The 23,055-nt window shown below is 39.0% G+C and overlaps 1 protein-coding gene across 2 annotated transcripts in view; it reads right to left on the bottom strand.

Moving 5' to 3' along the window:
* Window positions 1–23,055, bottom strand: part of dctn2 (dynactin 2 (p50)) — a 29,131-nt gene that overhangs the window by 5,790 nt on the left and 286 nt on the right. The window contains exons 2-13 of one of the 2 annotated variants that reach the window (XM_030134172.1): window positions 22,779–22,847; window positions 20,185–20,190; window positions 18,155–18,251; window positions 17,400–17,461; window positions 17,100–17,198; window positions 10,989–11,149; window positions 7,503–7,656; window positions 7,194–7,259; window positions 6,903–6,941; window positions 6,586–6,663; window positions 4,793–4,864; window positions 4,065–4,167 (exon numbers count right to left, since the gene is read on the bottom strand). In XM_030134172.1, coding sequence (XP_029990032.1) covers window positions 4,065–4,167; window positions 4,793–4,864; window positions 6,586–6,663; window positions 6,903–6,941; window positions 7,194–7,259; window positions 7,503–7,656; window positions 10,989–11,149; window positions 17,100–17,198; window positions 17,400–17,461; window positions 18,155–18,251; window positions 20,185–20,190; window positions 22,779–22,847 — 1,006 coding nt within the window. The remainder of the gene's footprint in view (window positions 1–4,064; window positions 4,168–4,792; window positions 4,865–6,585; window positions 6,664–6,902; window positions 6,942–7,193; window positions 7,260–7,502; window positions 7,657–10,988; window positions 11,150–17,099; window positions 17,199–17,399; window positions 17,462–18,154; window positions 18,252–20,184; window positions 20,191–22,778; window positions 22,848–23,055) is intronic. The other variant, XM_030134173.1, reaches the window with a different exon arrangement.

Raw genomic sequence — 23,055 nt, 5'->3', positions numbered from 1 at the left:
GAGACACACAGAAGAAACAACAAGTGGGGCATAAGTTTTATCTTCTAATTTAAAAGTTTATATTCAACAATCATTCGAACTATGCTACATTTACAGGACAAAAGACAAAAGATGGAGGTAAAGTAAGCTGAACTTGATGAATTATTGCTTTAAAGCTAAAAAAAAAAAAGAAAAAAGTATTTCCTCTTCTTACCATTTACCTTCATTGGGTACAGAACAGACCAGGACAGAGCAAGTGAGAGCAGCTAAAGTCTATTGAGTGAAGACCACTTCAGTGCAGACTGTGGCAGATTGGAGTATTGGAGAGAGACTGGATGATAAATAACCTCCCGCAGCTCTCAGAAATGAATTATCAATATAATCTATTAATGCCAGTGTTGTGCCTTCATGTGCTAAATAATAAGACTATGATAATGTGATGTGGAATACATTCTCCTCCCCGAGGGGCTGTTTAACAGTATTGCAAAATTAAGTCTAATACTATTAGCATGTGGAATCTCCCTTAGAGTGATTCTTTGCCCTCTGTAACAATAGAATGGCATGCTTTAGACTAATCCAGTTCTCCGCTTCAATCCTATTTTACTTGAGTTTTTGTGTTTTGTCTCCCACTGCAGATGTTACTTCCAACCAATGCAGAAGCTGCCTGAAACATGATCCATGTTCACACTCAGTTATATTCTGTGCTTACAATCTACATATTGTAAATCTTTAATGGCTCTCCCCTCCCCCCTCTAACCTACATATAGCACACCCTCTCCTTGAACTCTCATGGGTGTCATTTCAAGGTTCTCCTCTGTTCACGTAAGGCAACACTCATACATCATCCAAGTTTTCATTGTTTTAATCTTTACTAGGAGAAAAGATACCTCTGGATCAGTGTTAGTACTATACTTGACATAATTACTCAATCAGCATTTCCAAACCTTATGTGGTAAAGTTATGCAAGATTAAAACCTCTAAACACAAATAGGTTTACATAGACCATGGCTTAAATGCAGTTTGTCACATTTTGTTTAAATATATTGCTTCAATATATTTTTCCTGTTAGTTCTTATTAACTTTCTGCTTTATTTTAATGCTATGAATTTCTGCTGTTTCATTCAAAAAGGATCAAAGGTTTACACAAACTTAAACATCTTTACTTTATTGGACTTAAGTCAGTATACATAAAAATTATTGTCTTAATTTTTAAAAAATTAGATGGTGGTGAGCAATTACGTAATAAGATAAGACTTTATTTATTCCACCATGGAGAAGAAGAAGCAGGTAACAGAAAAAGACAGAAAAACGACAAATGAGTGAAAAATTAAATGTAAAGAGAAAAGTAAGAAATTTGGTATTTATATAAATTTAGAATTAGAATTAAAGTTAAAACTAAACTTAATCATGTACAAATTCACACTTGATAATATTTCTGGTGTTAGCTTCAAGTTAAATGAGATGTGGTGTAACCACTCAACCTATAGTGTCTTTATCAGGATGGGAGGGGGTCACCTTCAGCTCAGCAGATCCTTTCACACATGGTGTTAAAGCGGAGTTACTCAGCGTCATAGATCATTAGCACCACTATAACTTGACAGGTTTCATACCATTGTTTGGCATTTGTCAGTGCTAAAACTGTAAAGTTTGTTCATTTTAACCCATATGACTTTGTATGATGTGTTTTGCTGTCCCTGATCAGTCATGGTGTTGGGACTTACAACACATCTGGATTATGATCAGTGACACATGGACTGTGAGTGACCTTCTGACTGTCTCAGTGGGCATGATGGAGACATCCATGAAACCAGTTACGTCTGAATATCTCCAAGTTAGTCACGGCCCATTATTGTGTTTCCTTGGACACAGTGACAAAAAGTGGAGAATTTTCATCTTTGAAAATGTCCGAGTGATGTGAAACAATGTTGAGTAAATAAAAACTGAGAAGCATGTGGCAAATATGACCTGAATACATTACATTTGAATACTGAAAAGTACAAAAATCTGAATGTGTTTTACAAAATGGCCAGAGAAATCCATGCTGCATTTCACCCCATCCTATTTAGGTGAGGTGTTTGTTTTTCCATTGTGACACAAAAGTCAACAGTAAGAAATAAACCAAAAGGTATCTCTGTGTCTGCCTGTCACCTCTCCCACCACAAGTTTATCTCATTATTTCCCACAAGCAGCCATGTTATGGTATTTTCCTGTTTATTTGGAAAGGTGCTCCTCCAATAGTGTTTTATTAGAAATGGATCTCAAATTACAAAAGCTATGAAGCCTTGGCAAAAAAAAAAAAAATTTTAGTTTCATCTGACCAGATAACATTCATCCAAAAGATCTGTGTCATAGTGAACTTTGGTCTTGTTTTATTGTGCCGGTTTAGAGTAGCGACTTCCTCCCTGGTGATCAGCCAGTCAGGTTATGATAATACTCTTGTGACAGTGACAAATGCTCTCTTTAGTGTAGTAACCATTTGTCATATTTAAAAGCCACTGCGGTGATACTTTAGTGAGACTGAACTTGACACATGCTTCCAACTGTCCAGTTTGTTCTTGTCAAATTCCAGTTTTTTCAACAATTCAGATGTCCACAGATAGACATATAGAGTCTTTCTACATGTAAAAACATAAAAACCCACATTGGTATAGTTAAAATACTGCCTTATCTCCATTGGGCATCATCTAAGTGTTTTAATAAGGTGAAACAACATATGATGGTCAGCTGTGTAATCATAACATGGTAAACATATTGGAGGGAACTGGTACAAACATATGTGCAAGAAGCCCTATCAAACACTGCTATATTGGATACTGTGATTGTTTTATTTGTATACTTTAGTAACCAGAAATGAATATGATACCATCAAACATTTAGATATTTCTCCAAATGACAAACCAGTCTTGTGGAAGTCAAAATATATTCCTAAGGCCTTGATTTATTTCTTGTGATGACACACAAAACGGCACGAAGATACAGTCACAGGTACAGCACCAAAAATGAATGATGACAAGTCCTGACAGCCCCTGACTTCCAGAATGTTCAAAGACGCAGTGATCTTAACACATGCAAAAGGCTGACCCTCAGATTTTTAAATAAAGCTGGAATAAAACTACTAACAGAGGCCAGGCATTAAAATTAAATATTCAGTATTTGTGTATGAACATTTTTGATCTCAGCTCTGCATGCTCAGAGTCACGACGACATTACGGCCCAATAATCCCAATTCACACACCCCCCCACCCCATTGTGCGCGTTCATGTGAAAGGGTAGAGGTGTCCTGATGAGTTGGAGAGGAAGGGCTAAGGGGGAGGGCTGTTTGGCCCTTGAAATGGAGATTTTTCAGGACACTACAAATGGAGGGGAATGAGAAATCTCCCATAATTCTGTTTGAATCATCGGCAAGGTGGAGATAAACACAGCAAAAAAGTGCAGCAGTGTGATGAAAAAGACACACAAATGTATGTATTTTCTTTGTAAACAACTGAAGTATTAGATCAACCGTTTAATGCCGTTTCAATGTGTTATAGACTGCATTTCTGTGGTTTGTGGTTGATAGCCACAAAAAGATGACCAAAGTCCATGCAACAGAGATGGTTACAGCTGCTGACAGCATGGTGAATTCTTTCGGAAACAAAGTTGTCACATCTGTTTATAGCGGCATCAATGACTGTTGATGATGTAACAGGTCTCAAAGGGTTGTCTCATTTCATAGGGGAATGTTTCAACCCCTACGGAGTGCCAAGTGCAAGGGCCAAGGGTTAGGGGGAGGGCCAAGGGGTGAATTGGGATTGGGCCAACAGTTTCCTCCTCGAGAGTATGTTTTCTCTATCTTTTATGTCCTAAACAGAATATTAATTTTGTAGTTATGGATCAAACCTGTGATATCAGATATTTCAACACCACATAAGAATTAATGAAATGGTAAATCTTTTAAAATCGATTATATTAGCCACAGTCTATGTAAACCTCTAAGCTCAACTGTAACATTGTCTGAGGGTTTCCAGTAAAACAGAGGAAAACACAGTGACTCTTGGGCATACAAATCAGTCTTGTACAAATCAGTTCCAGGATGTTCTTGTTACCTTGCTCATGCAGCTCCTTGACAGCTACCAGCCTCTGCACCACCTGAGGTATGGAAGTGGACATGGCATCCCACTTCTGCACCACATCGTAGAGTTGTGTCACCTGAGGGGTAAAGCACACATACATACAGGAGATGTATCCCTGTTCACTAAATCACAGACCAAAACAGAAACTTGACATTACCTTCACATTTGAAAAACCACAAAAGTCAATACTGACGGTAACACACCACTTCATATCCTTTACTTTCTGTAGTGATGTAATTAACATGCAGTGCCCTCTGGTGGCCTACAAAGCACACAGCACTTCAGAGCAGTTTATGCCCAAGACATACAGACTTCATTAGCAAGAAGGGATAACTGAACTAATCTGAGCTAAAGGAACATATAAATATCAGGTAATATTAAAAAAGCTGTGTTAGTGGAGAGCACTGAACTAAGATTAATACATCAGGTGCTGCTCTGTGGTTAGTCTGGCTGCCAGATAAATCACACTGAATGCATTTCAAACTAATACACCATCATAAAAAAATGACCATGTAAAATTTAGGCTCATACAGGTTTTGTGAGGCTTCAAGTGGAGAGTCTATAAAAATAAAACCATGTTCTCTGTCTGCTTTGCAACAAAAAAAAAAATCACAGGCTGACAGTATATCCCCAAAGTTGTTAGCTTCTATTTTCAGAGAACAAATGTGATGTGAGAGCGATGGAAAGTGAATGTTACTAACCTTGTTCTGAGTTTCAGCGTCCTCAATGGCTGCTTTGTGTTTGGCAATCTCATTCATCTTTCCAAGGACACTCTAAATGGGAGAGACAAAAAACTAATTCATCCTGATTATTTAAAGGCATCATTTTATGGGACATTAAGACAGATAAAGGAAAAACGAGAGTGATGGATTAGATATTGTCAGCCTCTATAATGAACAATGCCAGAGGTACAATAACTTGGTAATTCAAAATATATGCATAAGAATTCAAACATCTCATTAAATTAACATTAAATAATAAAACAGCTTTAAGGAAAAAGGCCCAGTTGTCATTTCTCCACTGTCTTGGAAACCACTGACAAAAGCCCCAGATCATGGTAAATCTGAGCTCACTGCGATTCACAATAGCCATGAGTGAATTTACAAAGATACAATGTGAGAGATGCACTGATGCGTCACAGATGCTCAACAGGTATCTAGCAGGTTAAATATGTGGTTCAGTCTGTTGGTCCAAACACTGTAGTGTGAAGCCAGTCAAGATGCCAACTCCTCTACTGTCACCCACTGTGACCACACATCTATTTGTATGGCTGACTACTGCCTACCGGAATTACTTCACATTATAGCGATACTGATTATAGTGTATCACCAATTAATCAACATTGGCCAATATGTAGCTGAGTTAAGTTTCACTTTCACTCCTGCTTGGACAATGACGCTATCACCCCCCACACACACAATCACAGACCTACACCCCCCACACACACACACCTAGCGAAAACCATGGAGCGCTACCGCGCACTCTGACAAGGTTGGACCGCTGACCCCACCCCACGCCACCCTCGTCTTATGAAGTATTCACCCCCACACACACACACCCATGTCCGTGCACTTCCTGTCTACCTCACAGTTTCAGTCTACCAGCAGGCCTGGGTGTTATTAGGTTATTAGTGTAGGGGAGACTGGGGACAGTTGTAACATGGGTCAGTTGTAACTCTTGCAATTGCTCCAATCAGGAACAACTTAGGACTCACCTAATTCACTCTGCACATGCTCAGTTTAGTCCTTAGTCCACATAAGAAGTTGCAGTGCCGTGAGGCAGACACATCCAAATTTGTGAGTGAAAACATAATTGCGTGGTAAGTAATATTTTTTGCTCTAATTATTTTTGTGATTGCATAGTTTGCATTTGAAAGTTGTATAAATTATATTTGTGAGATAAACAAAGATTTATGCAACTGTTAATCCACCTGTCCACAATTATCTAATATAAGATTATTATATCCTGTGTAGATCAGTATTCTTATTTCATATATCAGCCAATATATCGGTTATCGGCCAATATCGGATATCGGCTGATATATTGGATATTGGCTTTTTTTAGCCCCCAATATTGGTATCGGCCCCAAAAATCCCATATTGGTCGGACTCTACTTCACATACATAAAAACAAAGTGCAAGCCCCCCCCCCAGTCCCCCTTGAGCCACAACATGTGCAGGTATCTACCTGTGTTCAGTGTTAAAGCATTTACTTCCAACTCTCCTTTCTTGGCTCAAGCAAGACCTGGTGCCATTTACTCATATGCATTCTTGTTTTGTTGTTAAAATATATTTTTGAGACCACATTGAAATGTTGGAAATTCATTCTGGTAAACCTTTTGTGATATGTGCCTCCCTATCCCTAATCACTCATGCAATATGCAAACCACATTAACTGCCGGATACCCCATTCTTAAACAGATGGTCTTGTAATGTGATCAATAGAGGAATCTGAGGACCTTGATAGTTGTACGTTTGTAATCGTTCATAGTTACCTGCAGCCTTGCCTCCACTTGATCCAGAGTAGTAGAGTCTAGGGCACTGACCCTCGCCTGGAGGAGCTCTATGGTTTCCTGATACAAAAAGGAAAGTGCAAAGTCAAACTCTCAAGAACTTGAAAATATACCCAAGAATATACAGTACAGTATATAAACTTGAGCACAACACATTCTGTCTATTTTCTGTTGCACAGGAGCAGTAAACAGACTGACAGGAACCAATGTCATCTTTTAATTGTGACCCAGTTCTGGCTGCACATCAAAAGCTATGAATACAGACACAAAACTATAAAAGGAAGTAGATGGTTCTTTACCATCAAACTGGCTCCTTGTACTCCTGCACTCAGAGGCCCCTGTAACATACATACAAGCACATGCATAAAAACAATTCAACTAGAGGCAAAGCAAATGGAACCACCTCCATCATTTAAATAAATTAACTGGAGGATTTGATTTTAGCTTCCATTTGTGTATGATCATTTTCAGACAGTAGCATAGAAATTTTCCTGGTTTGAGAGTGAAAAGGAGCAAGAGATAAAGAGAGTTGGCCTGAATGGGAGTCAAGCAATAGAGAAGAAGTGTGTAAAGATTGTGTGAGTGTGTACCTGCTTGTCTGATCCTGAGCCAAGAGTGATCTCCAGCTCAGCTAGACGCTTCTCTAATTCTGCCATCTACAGGGACAGAAAAAAAGCAACACATGGCAGGCAGTGACAAAAGCATCCCACAAAACACATGCATTCAAACACCCGCACTCACAGCCTTCTGCCTTTTGTCCTGTTTACTGCAATCAAAATTTCTGACATTTCTCTCATACACCAGAAAATAAAGATGTCAAGTAGATTTTACAGCTGTGGCAGCTGCTCATTTCATTAACACATTCATTGCAAACACTCAACTCCATTTTTCCACTTTACCTTGGCAGCTTCGTTGAACCTCTCCTGCTCAGGTCTGCTGTGCAGCTCATAGAGTACCACTCCATCTGGGCCTTTAGCTGATGCTGCTGGCTTGCCATCCCCTGTGGTGCTGCTGCGGCTGCCCTTCGCTGCCTCCAGCTGGGTGAGCAGACGCCTTTGGGAAGAAAAGGGAAACGAGACAAAGGTATTATTTGCTCAATATTGTTATCAGCACTAGGTGCCTCTGTGCTTCTGTGTCTCTGTCTCCTTCGGCTATCTTGCTCTCCAGTCTTTTGGGCTCCCTTGTTGACTGTAAGGTCAACTTGAGCTTAGGTCTTCTGGAGAAGTGAGTTTTCAACACTTCTTTCTGACTTTCACTCCTCGTTGACAATGCCTTCCCCTCCTCCCTCATGCTTAGCTGGAGTGTGACATGTTGCAGTGCTACATTTCTGTTCTCCCTGACTGAAATAATGACTCATCTGAGTTTATCTCTCACCCTGAACCGTTTCCATCTTGTTCTCTCTATCATTTGTCCCTTAACTCTTTAAGTGCCAGACAGTTAAGGGGCTAATAAGCCTTAAAAGTGCCACAGAATTTGGACGTTTTTCAGTATTTTGCGTCGTTTTTATAATATTTGAAGAATCCTGCAGGAAACCGCTCGGTAACATCCGACCGATTGCTGATTAGATCCAAAACGCACCGGACGCAGCCGATTCATTGTTGATCGTAATTTGCATAATTTATAATAATAATAATAATAATAATAATAATAATAATAATAATAATAATAATAATAATGATCTTTATTTATATAGCACTTTTCATACATTAAAAACTGTAGCACAAAGTGCTTTACATATCAGTTTAAAAATCAGTACTGCCCCCCACCCACACCCACACACACACACACATATACATGCAAACCCACAAGCTCACACATACTTAAGAAGACTGACTGAGCACGGGTAGACCAGAACAAAAATGTACAAGTAAAAGTAAAACATCAATTTAGGAGGCGCTGTCTCAGGGAGCCATCCGCACCAGGAGGCAGCCGCCGACCCCGGCGACCAGGCACCAGCAACACAGCCCCGCATCCCAACTAGTGGGAGAGGGCCAACTGGGACCCCCACCCACCAGAAAGGAGCGGACCCCAGTGAGAGAAGGCGCCACAGCCCCCGGAGTCCACAGCCACCCCCCGGCATGGAGGGCTCCCTCTGATGAAACACCGGAGAATAAGAAACATTGAAAAGATATAAAAATATTATTCGGTCGCGTGACCTCAAATTCCCGTCTGCTTGGTCTCAAAAGGGGGACACAGAAAGAACGTCATCGAAATGTGAGAAAGAAATGGGGGTGGATGGTTTGTTTGTACACAAATGTGGCGTGTTCTCCAAAGCCGATCTGATCGGCCCGTGGCACTGAAAGTGTTAATATTCACATTCCCCTGGCAATGCATTGAGATCAGCAGTGTTTGTGAAAAACTGATACAAGCTTTTACCTAGCTTGTGATGCACTGTTCAGTAAAAAAGATTCTTCACTTCATCACTGACCATCTCTTTGCCAACCCTCCATTTCTTCATATTACCTTTTCCCTCTTACAACCCGTTACCAGACTATGAACCCGTCATGTTGTCCGAATCTGACAGGTTAGAGCTGCAGCATTAAGATGCCAAATGCTGGTTCAGGGTTTCTGCAGATTTGAGCAAGTTCAACTGAAATTGAAGAAATTTAAGGCCTTTTTATTTTGACCTATTTCTTACTTATCAGACTTCTGCAACTGCTGTTGCTCTCAGGGTGCAATAACATAATGCCATCAGCAAAAACCTGCCATACTGAGAAATGGCAACCCTTTGCTGGTGGCTTTTTTTCAAACATTTCATGAGACTCCAACACTTACATACTGTAAGTTTCTGCAACAGGCTACAACCAAGCAAGGCTATCTGCACTAGGGATGCAAATTATCGATTAATTCATTAATCGTTAATTGGTTGCCCTTATCAATTGATTAACAATTAATTGATCAGTGGTGATTTTCCTGAGAACCTGAGTTTCTTTTTCAATACGGTCTATAAGAATAAAAGCTAAATACTGATTATACACTCCATGAAAAAACCATGTCATATTCCTTAATTCCTTAATTTATTGAACCATTAGATACAGTCAGTGTTTCCTGTGGAATTCATCTGTTGATGTGGCAGTGCATAATGGGAGGTGGGGGGGCACGTGCATTTCGCCTGTGTGTGTGTGTGTGTGTGTGTGTGTGTGTGTGTGTGTGTACTCGCACGCGCGCAGTATGGCCGGGGGATGCGTGTGTGTTGGTTTGTAATCACATGTGCGTGCGTCACTTTCCATCCTACTTCCAGTACTACGGGGGTACGGTGTAATCCGTGCCCCTGCAGAAGTGAAAGTGAAACTTTTCACTGACTGTGGACTACACCAACCTCCAGGGAAAACGCTCCAATATCGACCCCACATTTGTGCGTGTATTTATTCAGGGGTGCACCGCTCCCACAAACAGGACTGTGTTTTGTTCCACCATGTCAATAAAGATATTCTAACTCATCAATGCCACGATCCAGTTTGATGACTGGCTATCCCAGTCGCGGCGCTGCAGTGCGGACAAACCGGCAGCCTTCGGACAGGTGGGACGGGCGGAAAAGGGCCATTAACCGACAATTACTAATTTAATCGAGCAAATTCTTATCATCAATTAATCGTTAGTCGATTAATTGTTTACATCCCTAATCTGCACATTTGTAAATAAAAATCTAATGTGACATGGGCTTTTGCACAATGTGGCCAGTGCAGTACTGCACTCTTAATGTTATTCTAAATGTTCTAGATATGACAATATGTGTACAAATAGCTTAAGTTTGTTATGTGCTCCCCCTAAATAGCTCTCCACATCAATTATAGGTTAGTAAGTAAGGTAAAGAGGTAGGAAGAAGCAGTACTAGTGATTTCTTTAAGCTCCATCTCTTACACAACAAAAACATTTTATACACTAGATTTCAGGAAATACTGAAGACCGTGTTGATGTTGCCATTTTAAATGTACAGAAGGCACCAACTTGCATGCAAAACCTGCAGCTCTCATGCCTTCAACATGGCTGTCACAACAAATGTTGAATGCTCTCTGGTGGCTGGTTGTTTGGCCTGATGGCTTTGCTAGAGGGGACCTATTTGCAGTTGACAAATTTACTCTAGCACGTACAGCCAAATGGGAATGGTGATTGTCATAGGATATAAAATAGTTTTACGAGGAAGCACAAAAGCGCAACAAAACACTGACACAGTCATTCATTTTGCCAAATTCAATGCCTCTCCATCTACAAATTTGGCAAAATTACACAAGATTTAAGATTTTCTAGAGCCACAGACTACTTTTGATTTGTTCGTATCAGCCTTCTCGCTCTCATAATCCACTCCCTGCCTGCTGGCTGTAGCTGCCACTTTCAGATGCCAGATGTTTGTTGTCTAATTTTATTGTCTTCCCTTCCCAGCTCACCTGGCCAGTGCTCCATCTGGGTCAGCCAGGTTGATGTGTGCCTGAGGTCCCAGGAGAGTGTCGAGATGGGCAGAGACCAGCTGCTGTTTGAGCTGGGCCGCCTGCTGGGCTAGGACCACCGGGGTCAGACGCTCTTCTGCATTACTTTCTTTGGTGGCAGTCTAGAGGAAAAGAACATCAAGCCATTTCAGTAACTAATTTACCCAGAGTGGTCTTTTTTGGGGTCTCTGATTTTAGTTCCAATGTTTAGTTGTGAAGCACAGTGTTGGAAATTATGTATATCTTTTTTTTTTATGGATCAAGTTTTATAAGGCTTGTTCTTACAATATGTTGACCTACTGAACTCTATTTTCTTACATTTCTACAAAAGATGCTAGAACTGCTAGTTATTATAATCCTACCAGTTTTAAGAGAATAAAACTAAGATTTGAAAACACTGTTTTGTACCACTGACAAATTGCCAGTGTGGTCTCTAATCCCCTGAACTAAGTGGAATCTAAGTATCCCACTGTTTGTCCATTAATCTGGACTACTTAAAGATTCAGTGTGAGTGCTACTTTTGGCACCATTAAGAAAAAAAAAAAATCAAAAAAAAAAAAATCACATATTTAGTTTTCTGTGTGTTTTCTGCGTCTCATTATGGCTTTGTTTTCAGTTTGTAGAAGATCTAGACTGTGATGGAACATTTTAGATAATCACAGGTGGCAATAATTGGTGAAAGGTCCTGGATGGAGAATACATTTAAAGTGGATTGCAGCAACACCTTAAGCCAGAATCAGTGGTGTTTTTAAAGGACAAAGACTCCACTTCCCATGAGCACTAGCGACTACTGTCGTAAGGGCATAACTCTGGCCAAGGCGTGCATTTGTTTTGAAGCTAATAAATGAAGACCGGATCCTCTTAACAACTCTGCATTTCTTTTTTCCAGATAGCAACTTCCAAGGTGCAAAGTGACGTCTGAAACGAGACGACAAGCAAACTTCATGAAGTCTGTTGGTAGAGTAGTTTAGTAACTGGCGTGAAAACGAAAGTGAAACCTAACTTTGGACCTGTGACTCCTGCTTCTATGCCTCTCGTTTACTCTGGAGCTCCAGAGTGTTACTCACACCGGTGCTCTAAGACATGTCCCAATAATATACATTTGCTCTAGCTCTTCCACAAAGTATTCAAGCATTTTCAGAAATGACTTTAGTCACTTAACATCTTCATCATTCTGCATTAGCAGTTCAGTGCTAGCTGCTTCAGCCTTCTGCATTAACAGTATTCTACTTTAATAACCGTCTTGTTCCCAAAGGGCAGTGTAGTATCCAGGCCCCAGCATGAACATTAAACTCCACACATAACCATTTCAGTCTCACCTTACAAAGCCCTTAGTTTGTGACTGAAATAATGCTCCAAATAAAACATATTACCAACGTCAAAGAGCTAGCCATGTGGCTAACGCAGAAGCATTTACCAAGTGTTTGACTGAGCTACCAACAGCCACTATAGTCAAATACAATGTTCCAGTGCCTATGTATAAAGAACAGCAGCATTCTATACCTGTCTAGAAGGAAGAGGGCCAACTCCGCATTTGTTTTTATTCCTTTTAACACCCTTAGTTCTAACCATTGGTTAAAAGCAAAGCAGAGGCTTACCGGTGTTTTAGCCCGTGCTCTATCACTCTCCCGTTTAGCTTTCTTCTACTCTTCTGTCCTTTTTCTTTTTGCCAGTCCAGCTCCAGTTCCAGTGTCCACCATTACAACAAAATAAATCCAAGAAATCCCTTTCTATGGGAAAAAGGACAGATCTAACTCCTCACTCGTTCAGCTTAATTCTCACTGCTAAACTCTGCCGGTCGGTGTGGTGTTGTCATAGTGACAGAAGTTTGCCGTAAATCAGTCCAGTCTTGTCTGACCCGACCAGGGAAGCTGGAAATAGCATTTAGAAATAACCTATTTTGGTGCTGATAATCTCATGTTAAATTGTGGACTACAATCAGGCACATATATAAAAATGATACTTTTTCAAGATCACGGATAAAGTCTTTACGCTAAAATCTTTATGCTAAAATTGCCCATAGATGTGAATGTGAGAGTGACTGGTTGTTTGTCTATATGTCAGCCCTGCGATGAACTGGCGACACATCCAGGCTGAACCCCGCCTTCACCCATAAGCAGGGTGTCCCCTATATACATTCTGCAGCAGCGCCATGCTGCTGCTGAATTTCTGGAATTTCTCTGAATTCAAAGCATTTAGGAACTGAAAATTTGGTTCCTGACAGGCACAAAGTAAAACTTGATTTTTCTAGGCAAACTGTGATGACATGAGTATACGTCACCAGGTCACGAAAAGCGGAAAAATAAACAAACCAAGAAAACGTGTGGAAAACAGCAGAGGACCCGAGTTGTAATGTTTTGTGTTGCATTAAATAACCATAACGTGCGTGCACTTAAAAACCCTGAGCCTGACTTATCAGCTGCACTACTGCCACCCAGTGGCCTGACTTATCAGTGCACGCCAAAGTTTTTGCACACAGACGGATGATGAACTGATGCAATACTCCGCATCGAGGGCAGAGGGTAAAAACCATCTTTTGAGAGTTCTGTGTGTCATCTTTATTGCCACTCATACATTCACTTTCAGACAAGCAGGTTTCCTCTGCCAACCTATCCCATCATGCATCAGTCCTACTACATCTACAATAAGTGTCAAGAGACAAAACAATAGCAATACCACATCTACATTTTTTTTGGTGGGAAAACAATGCCCTCTGTCAATGACCCATCATGGGCTCGCATAATGGTATGAACGCGGACTGTTCACAGGCAAGCACTTCGGTTCCCAGTGTAACAGGTGCAGGAACCGGCTCAGATACCAGGCTGGCCCAGTTTAATTATCAACGAGCCTTGGAGCTCTTCTTTCAATGCCCCAGAAAGATCAGAAGTTCAAATGGAAGATGTGGCCTATGTCATTAAATTGGCTGAAATAAATCTTTACCAGTGGCACATCATTATTTTTTCCTCGTGTCTTTTTGTTAAAATTAAGGCTGAAAATCAATACAAAATGGTACTTAAATGAGGTAACCAGTTCAAGATAACTTGAATCTGGTGACTGGTAAGTTGCAATTTGTCAATTTCTTTCCACAAAACTCACCAAAAGTCACAATTTAAAGGGTTATTTTGCAAAGTTTTCCTCCTGGGGAGCATGCCCCCGGACCCCTCAGTGTTGCTAAGCTACTGAAACAGCACCGCTGCTACAAAAATTTCCAGAGGAAACGCTGTATAGGTAGCTGGGATACACTTCTGCACCCCTGTGACCCTCTCAAGTAGGGCTGCACGATTCTGGCAAAAATGTGAATCACAATTTTTTTGCTTAGAATTGAGATCATGATTTTCTGGCACAATTTTTTTTCACAAAATGTTTATCGCACTGCTGTCAAGAAAAATTAGTTATTTTACCTCTGATTCGCATCTTTCATATCACTCCGCAAGTAGTCCGGTCACTTATGCAGCGTTTCCTTTGGAATTGATCTGTTGGTGTGGCAGTGTGTAATGGGGTGATGGTTGTGCATGCGTGTGCGTTTCGGTCGGTAACCACGTGTGTGTCCATTTCCGTCCTACTTCTAACACTATGGGGGTATGTGGCGGTGCATCTTTTAACAATTAATCGTGCAGCCTCACTCTCAAGGAAGATGACTGACTGTGGCAGCTTTTATGATACTCTCTCTCACAGGGTTCCTACAGGTTTTTATTTTTTAAATTTCATTTATTTAATTTCATTCATGGTTGTGCATTTCATCAGTAAACATTCAATAATCATCAAGTAAACAAACATGTACACACCCATGCTCGAAAAGGAGCAGGATGAAGAAAATTACAAGTTCAATTTAAGATTTTTAAGACCTTTTTAAGACTACTTAGAACAGAATTTAATGCCCATCTCACAGCCTATTTCACAGCCATATTGGCAAAAATTCATGACTCCTAAAATTTAGGAAAATGTATTTATTTACTCCAATGCCTTGATTCCCATCGTTCCAAGTCGAACTGATTTCTTGCACAAGGTGCAGTGAGCTTCAACTACGTTACCCTCCACTCGTGTCAACCAGGTTGAGACTGATCTTTTCTCCAACCAGTCATTCTTAAATTTGCCCTTCCCCATGCTTCCTTTTTGCTTGCAAGCCATCCCTTAAAGTACCTAAAGTCAGCTTTCTTGGGCGATGCGTGTCACTAATGGCCGCACATGTGTTGGACTGAATGTTCTGTGATTATTCCTCAGAGGGGGCTGCAAAGTTTGGTTCCTAATTTCAGTAAAAACTGCTGGGTTGGAACAGGTGGAACTGACTAAACTAACAAATTTCTCAAACACATTTAAACACAACACAGCGAACAAGTTTATGACAACATAAATTAAGACCTACCATATCAAATTTAATACCTTTTAAAGACTTTTTTTAAGGTATTAAATGCAGATTTGTAAATTCAAGACTTAAGACTTTTCATGGCTCATCATAAAACAAAACAGCACCGCAGCATCTGTAATTTGGATAATTTGGATTCACCTTCCCACACTGGTGTAAAACAATCTCGGTCGATCTATATTTATATTTAGTCTTCTGGACTGGGAGGAGAGAGCTACAGAAGGAATGTGTACATTCTCCATTTTTGCCTGCTGCAGCTTTAAGTGAACTACAGTCATTTCTTCACCATCCATACACTATTTGCCTTTTCATTCTCTACATTTTCCCTGCTGAATAGAAATACATCAATGGATTATGTCTCTTGCTCCAAGGAGGTCTGTGATAAATTGAAATTTTGAATCTGTCCGCAGTGAAGCAACTTCTTCAGTCAATCCCCTAGAGTCATAAGTTGCATGAGGTCAAAACCCATGGGTATAATGACAAAAACTGGCAATTCAGACTGAATTTGAATTTACTGTTGCACTTGCATTACAGAAACCTTCAAGTTTGTTTATATCCAGTGTGGCTGCAATAGTAAATTATTATTATTATTATTTTTTTAAACTGAGACATCAAACTAACAATTTTATTGTACTACTAATTATTTTCTTAGTTTATGTAACAATAAAGCCTTTCTATCCTTGTGCCCTTGGTAAAGTATTTCATATATATATATACATATATATATATATATATATATATATATATATATATATATATATATATACACATACATACATACATATATATATATATAAGAAAGTCTGGAAGATACTATTAAAGAAGAATGGGAGAAGTTGTCACCCAAATATTTGAGGAACACTTGCGCAAGTTTCAGGAAGCGTGTGAAGGCAGTTATTGAGAAAGAAGGAGGACACATAGAATAAAAACATTTTCTATTATGTAAATTTTCTTGTGGCAAATAAAGTCTCATGACTTTCAATAAACTAATTGGTCATACACTGTCTTTCAATCCCTGCCTCAAAATATTGTAAATTTTGCTTCCCCACCCTGTGTGTGTGTATATATATATATATATATATATATATATATATATATATATATATATATATATATATATATATATATATATATATGCCGGTTTCAAATCTTCGTCTGTATGACCAAACCATAACTTTTCTAAAATGATGATGTCATAGCCCCAGCTCTTTAACCTTTCACCCCAGAAGCAAGACGCCACTTTACAACAACGGTGGACGACAGAGTAGTGCTCATGCTACAACAGCTATTGAGCTTATTGGAAATACTGAATCAAAATCTTCAGCTACTCTTTCATCAGAATGAGCAACAAACAACCATAGCTAATAATATTTACTAGATGCTCTTGAATCTACTGCGGAGACTTGTTCTTCTTCTTCTGTAGCCTATGATTTGTATACAGTGCGCAAGCTTTATGCACATGCTCCACGCCTTCTTGTCCATTTTTTGCGAAAGCATTACAATGCCACATACAGGCCTGGCATTTGTACTACATCGTTTTCAGTGGTTTTGTGTGGACGCATATATTTCCTGAAACAATTCTGTGTTTACGGAGCACTTTTTTGGAAACGACAAAGAAAAAGATTGGATAGGAAAAGTTGCCGTTTCATGTGGACATGGCCCAAGAGAAGTGTTTGTATTAGTGTCAGGGTGTCTTGCTGACAGTTCACCTGGATGGTGTCAACCTCCTGAGTGAGTTCTTGGATCTCGTTCACCAGTCGCAGGTACTTCTGCTGGGGCGTTTCCTTCACTCCAGAACCCTCTCCAAGCTGAATGACAGCATCAGAGATGCGTATGTAAATTACACAACAGCAAAGTTTGTTGAACACAGACAGAGCAGCTCTGAGACAAGATATCACACAATAACAACAGACTCCTGAGCTTATCAGAAAATGCAAATGGAAAATTAAATAACCTCTATAAAGAGAACACAGTAGTTAATGAATCTCTGCTGAACAGAATGTACTCACAATTTCAAAATCTCCCGACTCATAGCCCACTCTTCTGCTTTTACTGATTCTGTCTGAGAAGTCTGTGAAATAGGACACAAATGGCAGGTAAGAGAAAGAAGAAAAAAGCACACAAAAACAATAAGGACCAGTCTGAGTTGTAAATTTGGCATTTGAAATCACCAAATGGACAGACCAGAATGGAAACTTTTAATGCAAGCTGATAGTCTTGTACTTTCAAAAGCTAGTTATATTCTCTTTTGCTCTCAGTTTAGGTCATGGATTTTATTGGGAAAACATCAAAACACAAAAACATTTTATAAGTTCACTAGATCTTCAAAATCCTAAATGTGTACTCCAAATACTGCTCTAGCTCTTTATTTTAAAATTTAAAACGTATACTTTAAGCAATCCCATTGTACATATAATAATTTTGGCACAATGTCATATTTTAAGACTAACCTTTTAAGTGTAGTAATGGACAAATGTTTCCCTACAGACATAGAGAGAGTGGATCTTGTACTCTGGAATTTCATTGCTGTGGTGTGAACATGTGATTATAAATAAATTTCAACAGTAGATGCCTCAAATGTTGCATATCAGAACATTTCGGTAGGAAAAGATTACTGTAATATCGCTAGTATTTGCAATTACTTTGGACTGTTTCCTGTTCACTTAACAGCAAGTTGCTTTTTCTGTACTACCTTCATAAGTTAGTCATTAATAGATCATCCCAGAAGATGAGCTGAAAGAGATGTACATGCTTATTAACTGACCAAGTCCTTTTGTGTTAACGTGCTTGTCTTTGAACTTGTCGTAGGCTGCGTTGGGGTTGACCACGATCCTCTCCACACTATCACTGCAGAGCTCCTCCTGTCATTGAAACACCAACAGTTAACTCCGTTGAGTATACAAACAAAAGGATAATGATGTCAAAGACTATAGAGACACCACAGACTTTAAAAAAAAAGGCCTTGGCTCACTAAGACCAAGAGCTCAAAGTCTCCAAACCTAAGGCAGGCTTAACAGGTTGGTGAGATCTGATCCTACACTTGATCACTGCCCACAAATATGATTAAAATTACCCAAAATTATGTGGCTGACTTTAACAGGGGTACGATTGCTTACCAAGCTCAGATACCTGCACAAATTAAAGCCCTGCTAACTATCAATTATGACAGTCTCTAACATGTGTAGCTGTCTTCAGGGAGAGCTAGAGGATTTCAACAAAATTGCTACTAGCAGACAAGAGTCAAATTAGTAAGATCACAGATTTAATTATGTAGTAGTACACCTGAGTGATTTTGTAAGAATAACCTTGATCAACCGAAGGTTTAACTCATTAGAAAATGTTAATCATCTGTCTATTACAGCCTAAGACCAGGAAAAGTTGGGATGGCATGGAAAACAAATTATTCCTAAAATTTACTTTGATTATATTTCACCATCAATGCTATGAAGATATGATCACCTTATCCTCAGTTAATTTACTTGTGGATGTGCATTCATTCCTGCCATTCAGGTTAGCAACATCTACCAAAAAGCTGGGGGAGGACAGTTTTGGACTGGTAATGAAATATTAGAATAATAACAAAAATGAATTCTGATGTGATACAAAACTGCTGATACAATGACAACAGGTGGTTATGATTTGGTACAAAAGCAGCCTCTATGTGATGGACCATAATACATGTTCCACATGATGGACCACCAAATAATCTTTTGCAACCTGCATTTTGCACTTTTGCAAGATGACAAGGAGCTAGAGGCCACTTAATCATGACAATCAGTCTCTGTAAACTTAATTTGATTCTGATTTGAATTGATAAAGCACTTTGTGACTCTGTCTGTGAAAAGTGCTCTATAAATAAAATTTACTTTACTTTACTTACTTTACAATTATCAAATAATTACACATTAAAAATGCACATAACTAATGTCTTTCTTTGAAATGATTAGGTTTTTTTTTAAACCCATCCAAATTACTTATTAACTTAAACACCTGAAGTACAAAAAAACCCCTACAATATATGACAAACAAGTCAGAGGTTTTAGTACCTTTAATAACTGTTACTGTTTTTCAGTTGTGCTTTTGTCACATTTGAATGATTTTCCAAAGATGAAAAACTGTGTAAATCCTTTTATTTTCATTGTGAATGAGGAAATGGTTGGTGGATCAACAAGTCCACGAACCTTCAGTTGTGTACCCATCTTAAAAAGTGAAATTTTCTCTCCCAGATTTTCTGCAATCAGTTGTTACAGATTGTTTTGAGTTATATTATACTATACATTTTTTACCAATTTCTAGACTTGTATAACCCTTTTCATCCCACCCTTTTCATCCCATCAGGCCTGGATGGATAATTAGAAAGAAAATAATAGGGACCTGACAAATCATGAAACATCCTGTGATACTGTCTGCAATGAAAAATGAGTCAATGAACATGCTGAAATCATTGCTTTGTGTTTTTCTGTGCTTTCTACAGCGTCCCAACTTTCTGATATCAGGTTGTGTGTTAAATGAATGAAAATGGCAACAGCATTTTCCTTGATGAAGAATTTTGATTAGTGATTCAGGAGAGCATGCATTACCAGGATCACTGGATTAAACTTCCTTATGATGTTCATTTATGATGGACCTATGACCATGGGTAGGATTAAAACACCAACACACAGGATAAATGAATGCTCACACAGTAAAATATAAAAAACAACACAACAATTAAACAAACAAAACATAAGACACTGACATTGATATCATGAGGGGGAGGAGGAGGAAGAGGAGGAGAGTTAGTCAGGCTCTTACCAGCTCCTTGGGTTTCCAAAGAGTTAGAGAAAGTAACGGAAGAGCAAAGGGAGAGAAAGAAGGTTGGGAGAGAGAGAGACAACACAGATTAATGTGGTTATCACATGCCATGCACACAACAGGAACAGTTGGCCAGGGTCAGGGAGAGATAAGAAAGAAAGCAGTGTTCTTAGAGCTGAAAACCCTGGAGACACTTTCAAAGCTCATGATGTCTCGAGTTCTTTCTCTCTTCCCTTGTGAATGGGAGATGGTACACAAACACCACAGTTTTTTTATATATATATATAAAATTGCACCATATTATACTTTATAATGCACTGAAATCATATGCACTAAAGCTGGGCATTATTGGTCTCATAGCATTATATTGGATGCAGAAAACTGGTGTTTTTTAAAGAGCACAAATGAAGGTTAAAGATGGTTAAAAACGACTAGACTTACTAGTCTAAACACTACTAAAAGACATTTTGTTACAGACATACATATCAGAGATGCATCGACTGATCAGTGACTGGAATCAGACAGCTTTCAATGTGATCATGATGACTGATCATGAGTCAGTCAGTAGGGCTGAGTACTAAACTTCAATACTTTTGAGCCACTTAGATATTAAGATCAGAAAATACACGTTTGTGCTTAAAATTCAGTTTTTTAATTTGTGCATTGTTAGCAATGAATATTAAAGCCAAGGTATCTTTTGACAAAATGTAGCACTATTGGTTGGTCTCACATCTATTTTTGTCGTGCACAGACATAGACAATGATGTCACAGTCATACACCTACATTTTATCAGTGAGGGAGTTCATCAGAGTGACAACGACACAATATCAAATTGGCGACTAGGAGGTGACTGACCAAGTGAAACAATCCGTTGACAACATGTCTTTGCTGTATTAATATCAGGCTGGTAAAGTGAGCTCATCTGCTACAGTCTTGACCTAATAATGATATGTAAAATTAGGATGCACTTGCACAAAAACGGTCTGTGCAGTGACACAAAGTACCTAATTTTGATATTTATGGATGAATAAGTGAAGATCCTGTAAACTAGTGCAGTTTTGGAGAAAATGTAACAGTTATTGAACAGTCAGAGCTTCATTAAAAACAAGTTACAAAAATGTTTGTGTATGCTACTGATTATCAGAAGGAAAACAGGATATCAGTCCTGAAAATCGCAATCGGTGCATCTCTAATAGACATTATAAATCATTCAGCCAGAATGACTTCTAAACATGCAGTTTGATCCTGAGCCAATACGATCTGCAAGAATAAACTCAAGCAACTGATTAAGTGTATCTGAGTTGAGGTCCTTGAACACTGTGCAGGTTTGGGTTGTCCTAGGCATTTGTAAAGATATCTCATCACCAACCCCAAATGGTGGTCATGGACTGCATTTTTTCCCCAATCAGACATGAATTGACACATGACTACAATTTATGAAACAGAAGTCTGACATGACAAACCACAGTTAATGCACAGTGGACAGAGGCCTTTGACATCCAGTTAGTCAGAATAGCGCAGTTAGCCAGAAAGCTATTGTTAGAACATGGAGAAAGATTAAAAAGAGACAAGCTAAAAAACAAACTGACAACAATTCTTTCTCCTGTCATTGCCACACACTCAGAGTTAAGTCTTCAGTGTTTACTCAAAATGACTCAGTGAAAGAGGGAATTAAAGTGATGGAAAATACTCAGCATCATTACATACCCTTATAAGATTTTAATGAGCAACACAAATAGGAGGAAAATACTTGCATTTCAAAACAATCGAAAGTTGGTAAATTCCAGAGTTTTACTGATCCATTTCTCATTTCATCCCAGTCAGAACAGGTAGGAAAAGTTGATATGAAATTTAACAAAACATGCAAGAAGGCATGGCCATAAGCTCACTTAAAGGAAAATTGAGCCAGTCTTACTTGTACAAACTAGAGTTCCAGGAGGGGTGGGGAAGAGTCAAATGCAAGGGGCAAGGGTATGGGAAGAGCGAATATGGAAACATGGAAGGGAGAATGCCAATTACAATGTGCCCACCAAAAGCACTGTTGAAAACTGCAACATGTACAAAGCAGATGTTATTGCTCCGTCTTATAAATAATAATTTGAAATGATATGGGACCGAGATAACATTTACATTCATTCACCCTTCCTTACTGTCCTTCTCTCCTTGCAGAGCGTATAAGCAGCATAGAGTATGTGGAAAATAAGTTCCAACGTGAAAAGGACACATTTGCACTTAAATTAGGAACAAATCACACAAGCACTTTTGCCGGAAACATAAGTTTTATACAATATAATGTTAACAAACTATGTAAACGTTTACTTCATATCAGATGAAGTATTACTGAATCTTGACTCACTTCATATGAGAATTCATAATTGCATAACTTCACCACTTCAAACCTAAAACCACTGATTTAGAAGGTTACAAGTGATAGGAACACGGATAATTAACAATAAATGATTAGTTAACAATAAAGACAAACACGTTAATCACAATGGACAACATAAACAGTTGTTACTTAGCTTACACTGACGTTACGTTAGCCTGTATTATGCTAAATACCATACAACTGGATTAAAAAGCATCCACTTACCGACTCAAACTGAGCCTGGTCATCTTCTGGAAGGTCACCGGTCTCATAGACATCGGGCTCGTTAAAAGCCTATTAGAAAAAATATGCAAATAATAAGTCATTTTCAGTTTACAGCACTTAGCCTGGCCAACGCCCCGGTCTCTTCAAGAATACGTAACGTCTAACCCCCCTTCTGCAGTGGTTATTGTCAAATTACAACACACCGCTTCAGCTGAAAAATTAGCAACTGAGCATACAAAAGCTTAATGAACTCGCAAAAAACAATAAGTCAGACATG

This window comes from Sphaeramia orbicularis, chromosome 5, assembly GCF_902148855.1.
Source record: "Sphaeramia orbicularis chromosome 5, fSphaOr1.1, whole genome shotgun sequence".
NCBI classification, from domain to species: Eukaryota; Metazoa; Chordata; class Actinopteri; order Kurtiformes; family Apogonidae; genus Sphaeramia; species Sphaeramia orbicularis.
The sequence above is the reverse complement of the archived record's forward strand: the minus strand, read 5'-3'. Positions and strand labels throughout refer to the sequence as shown.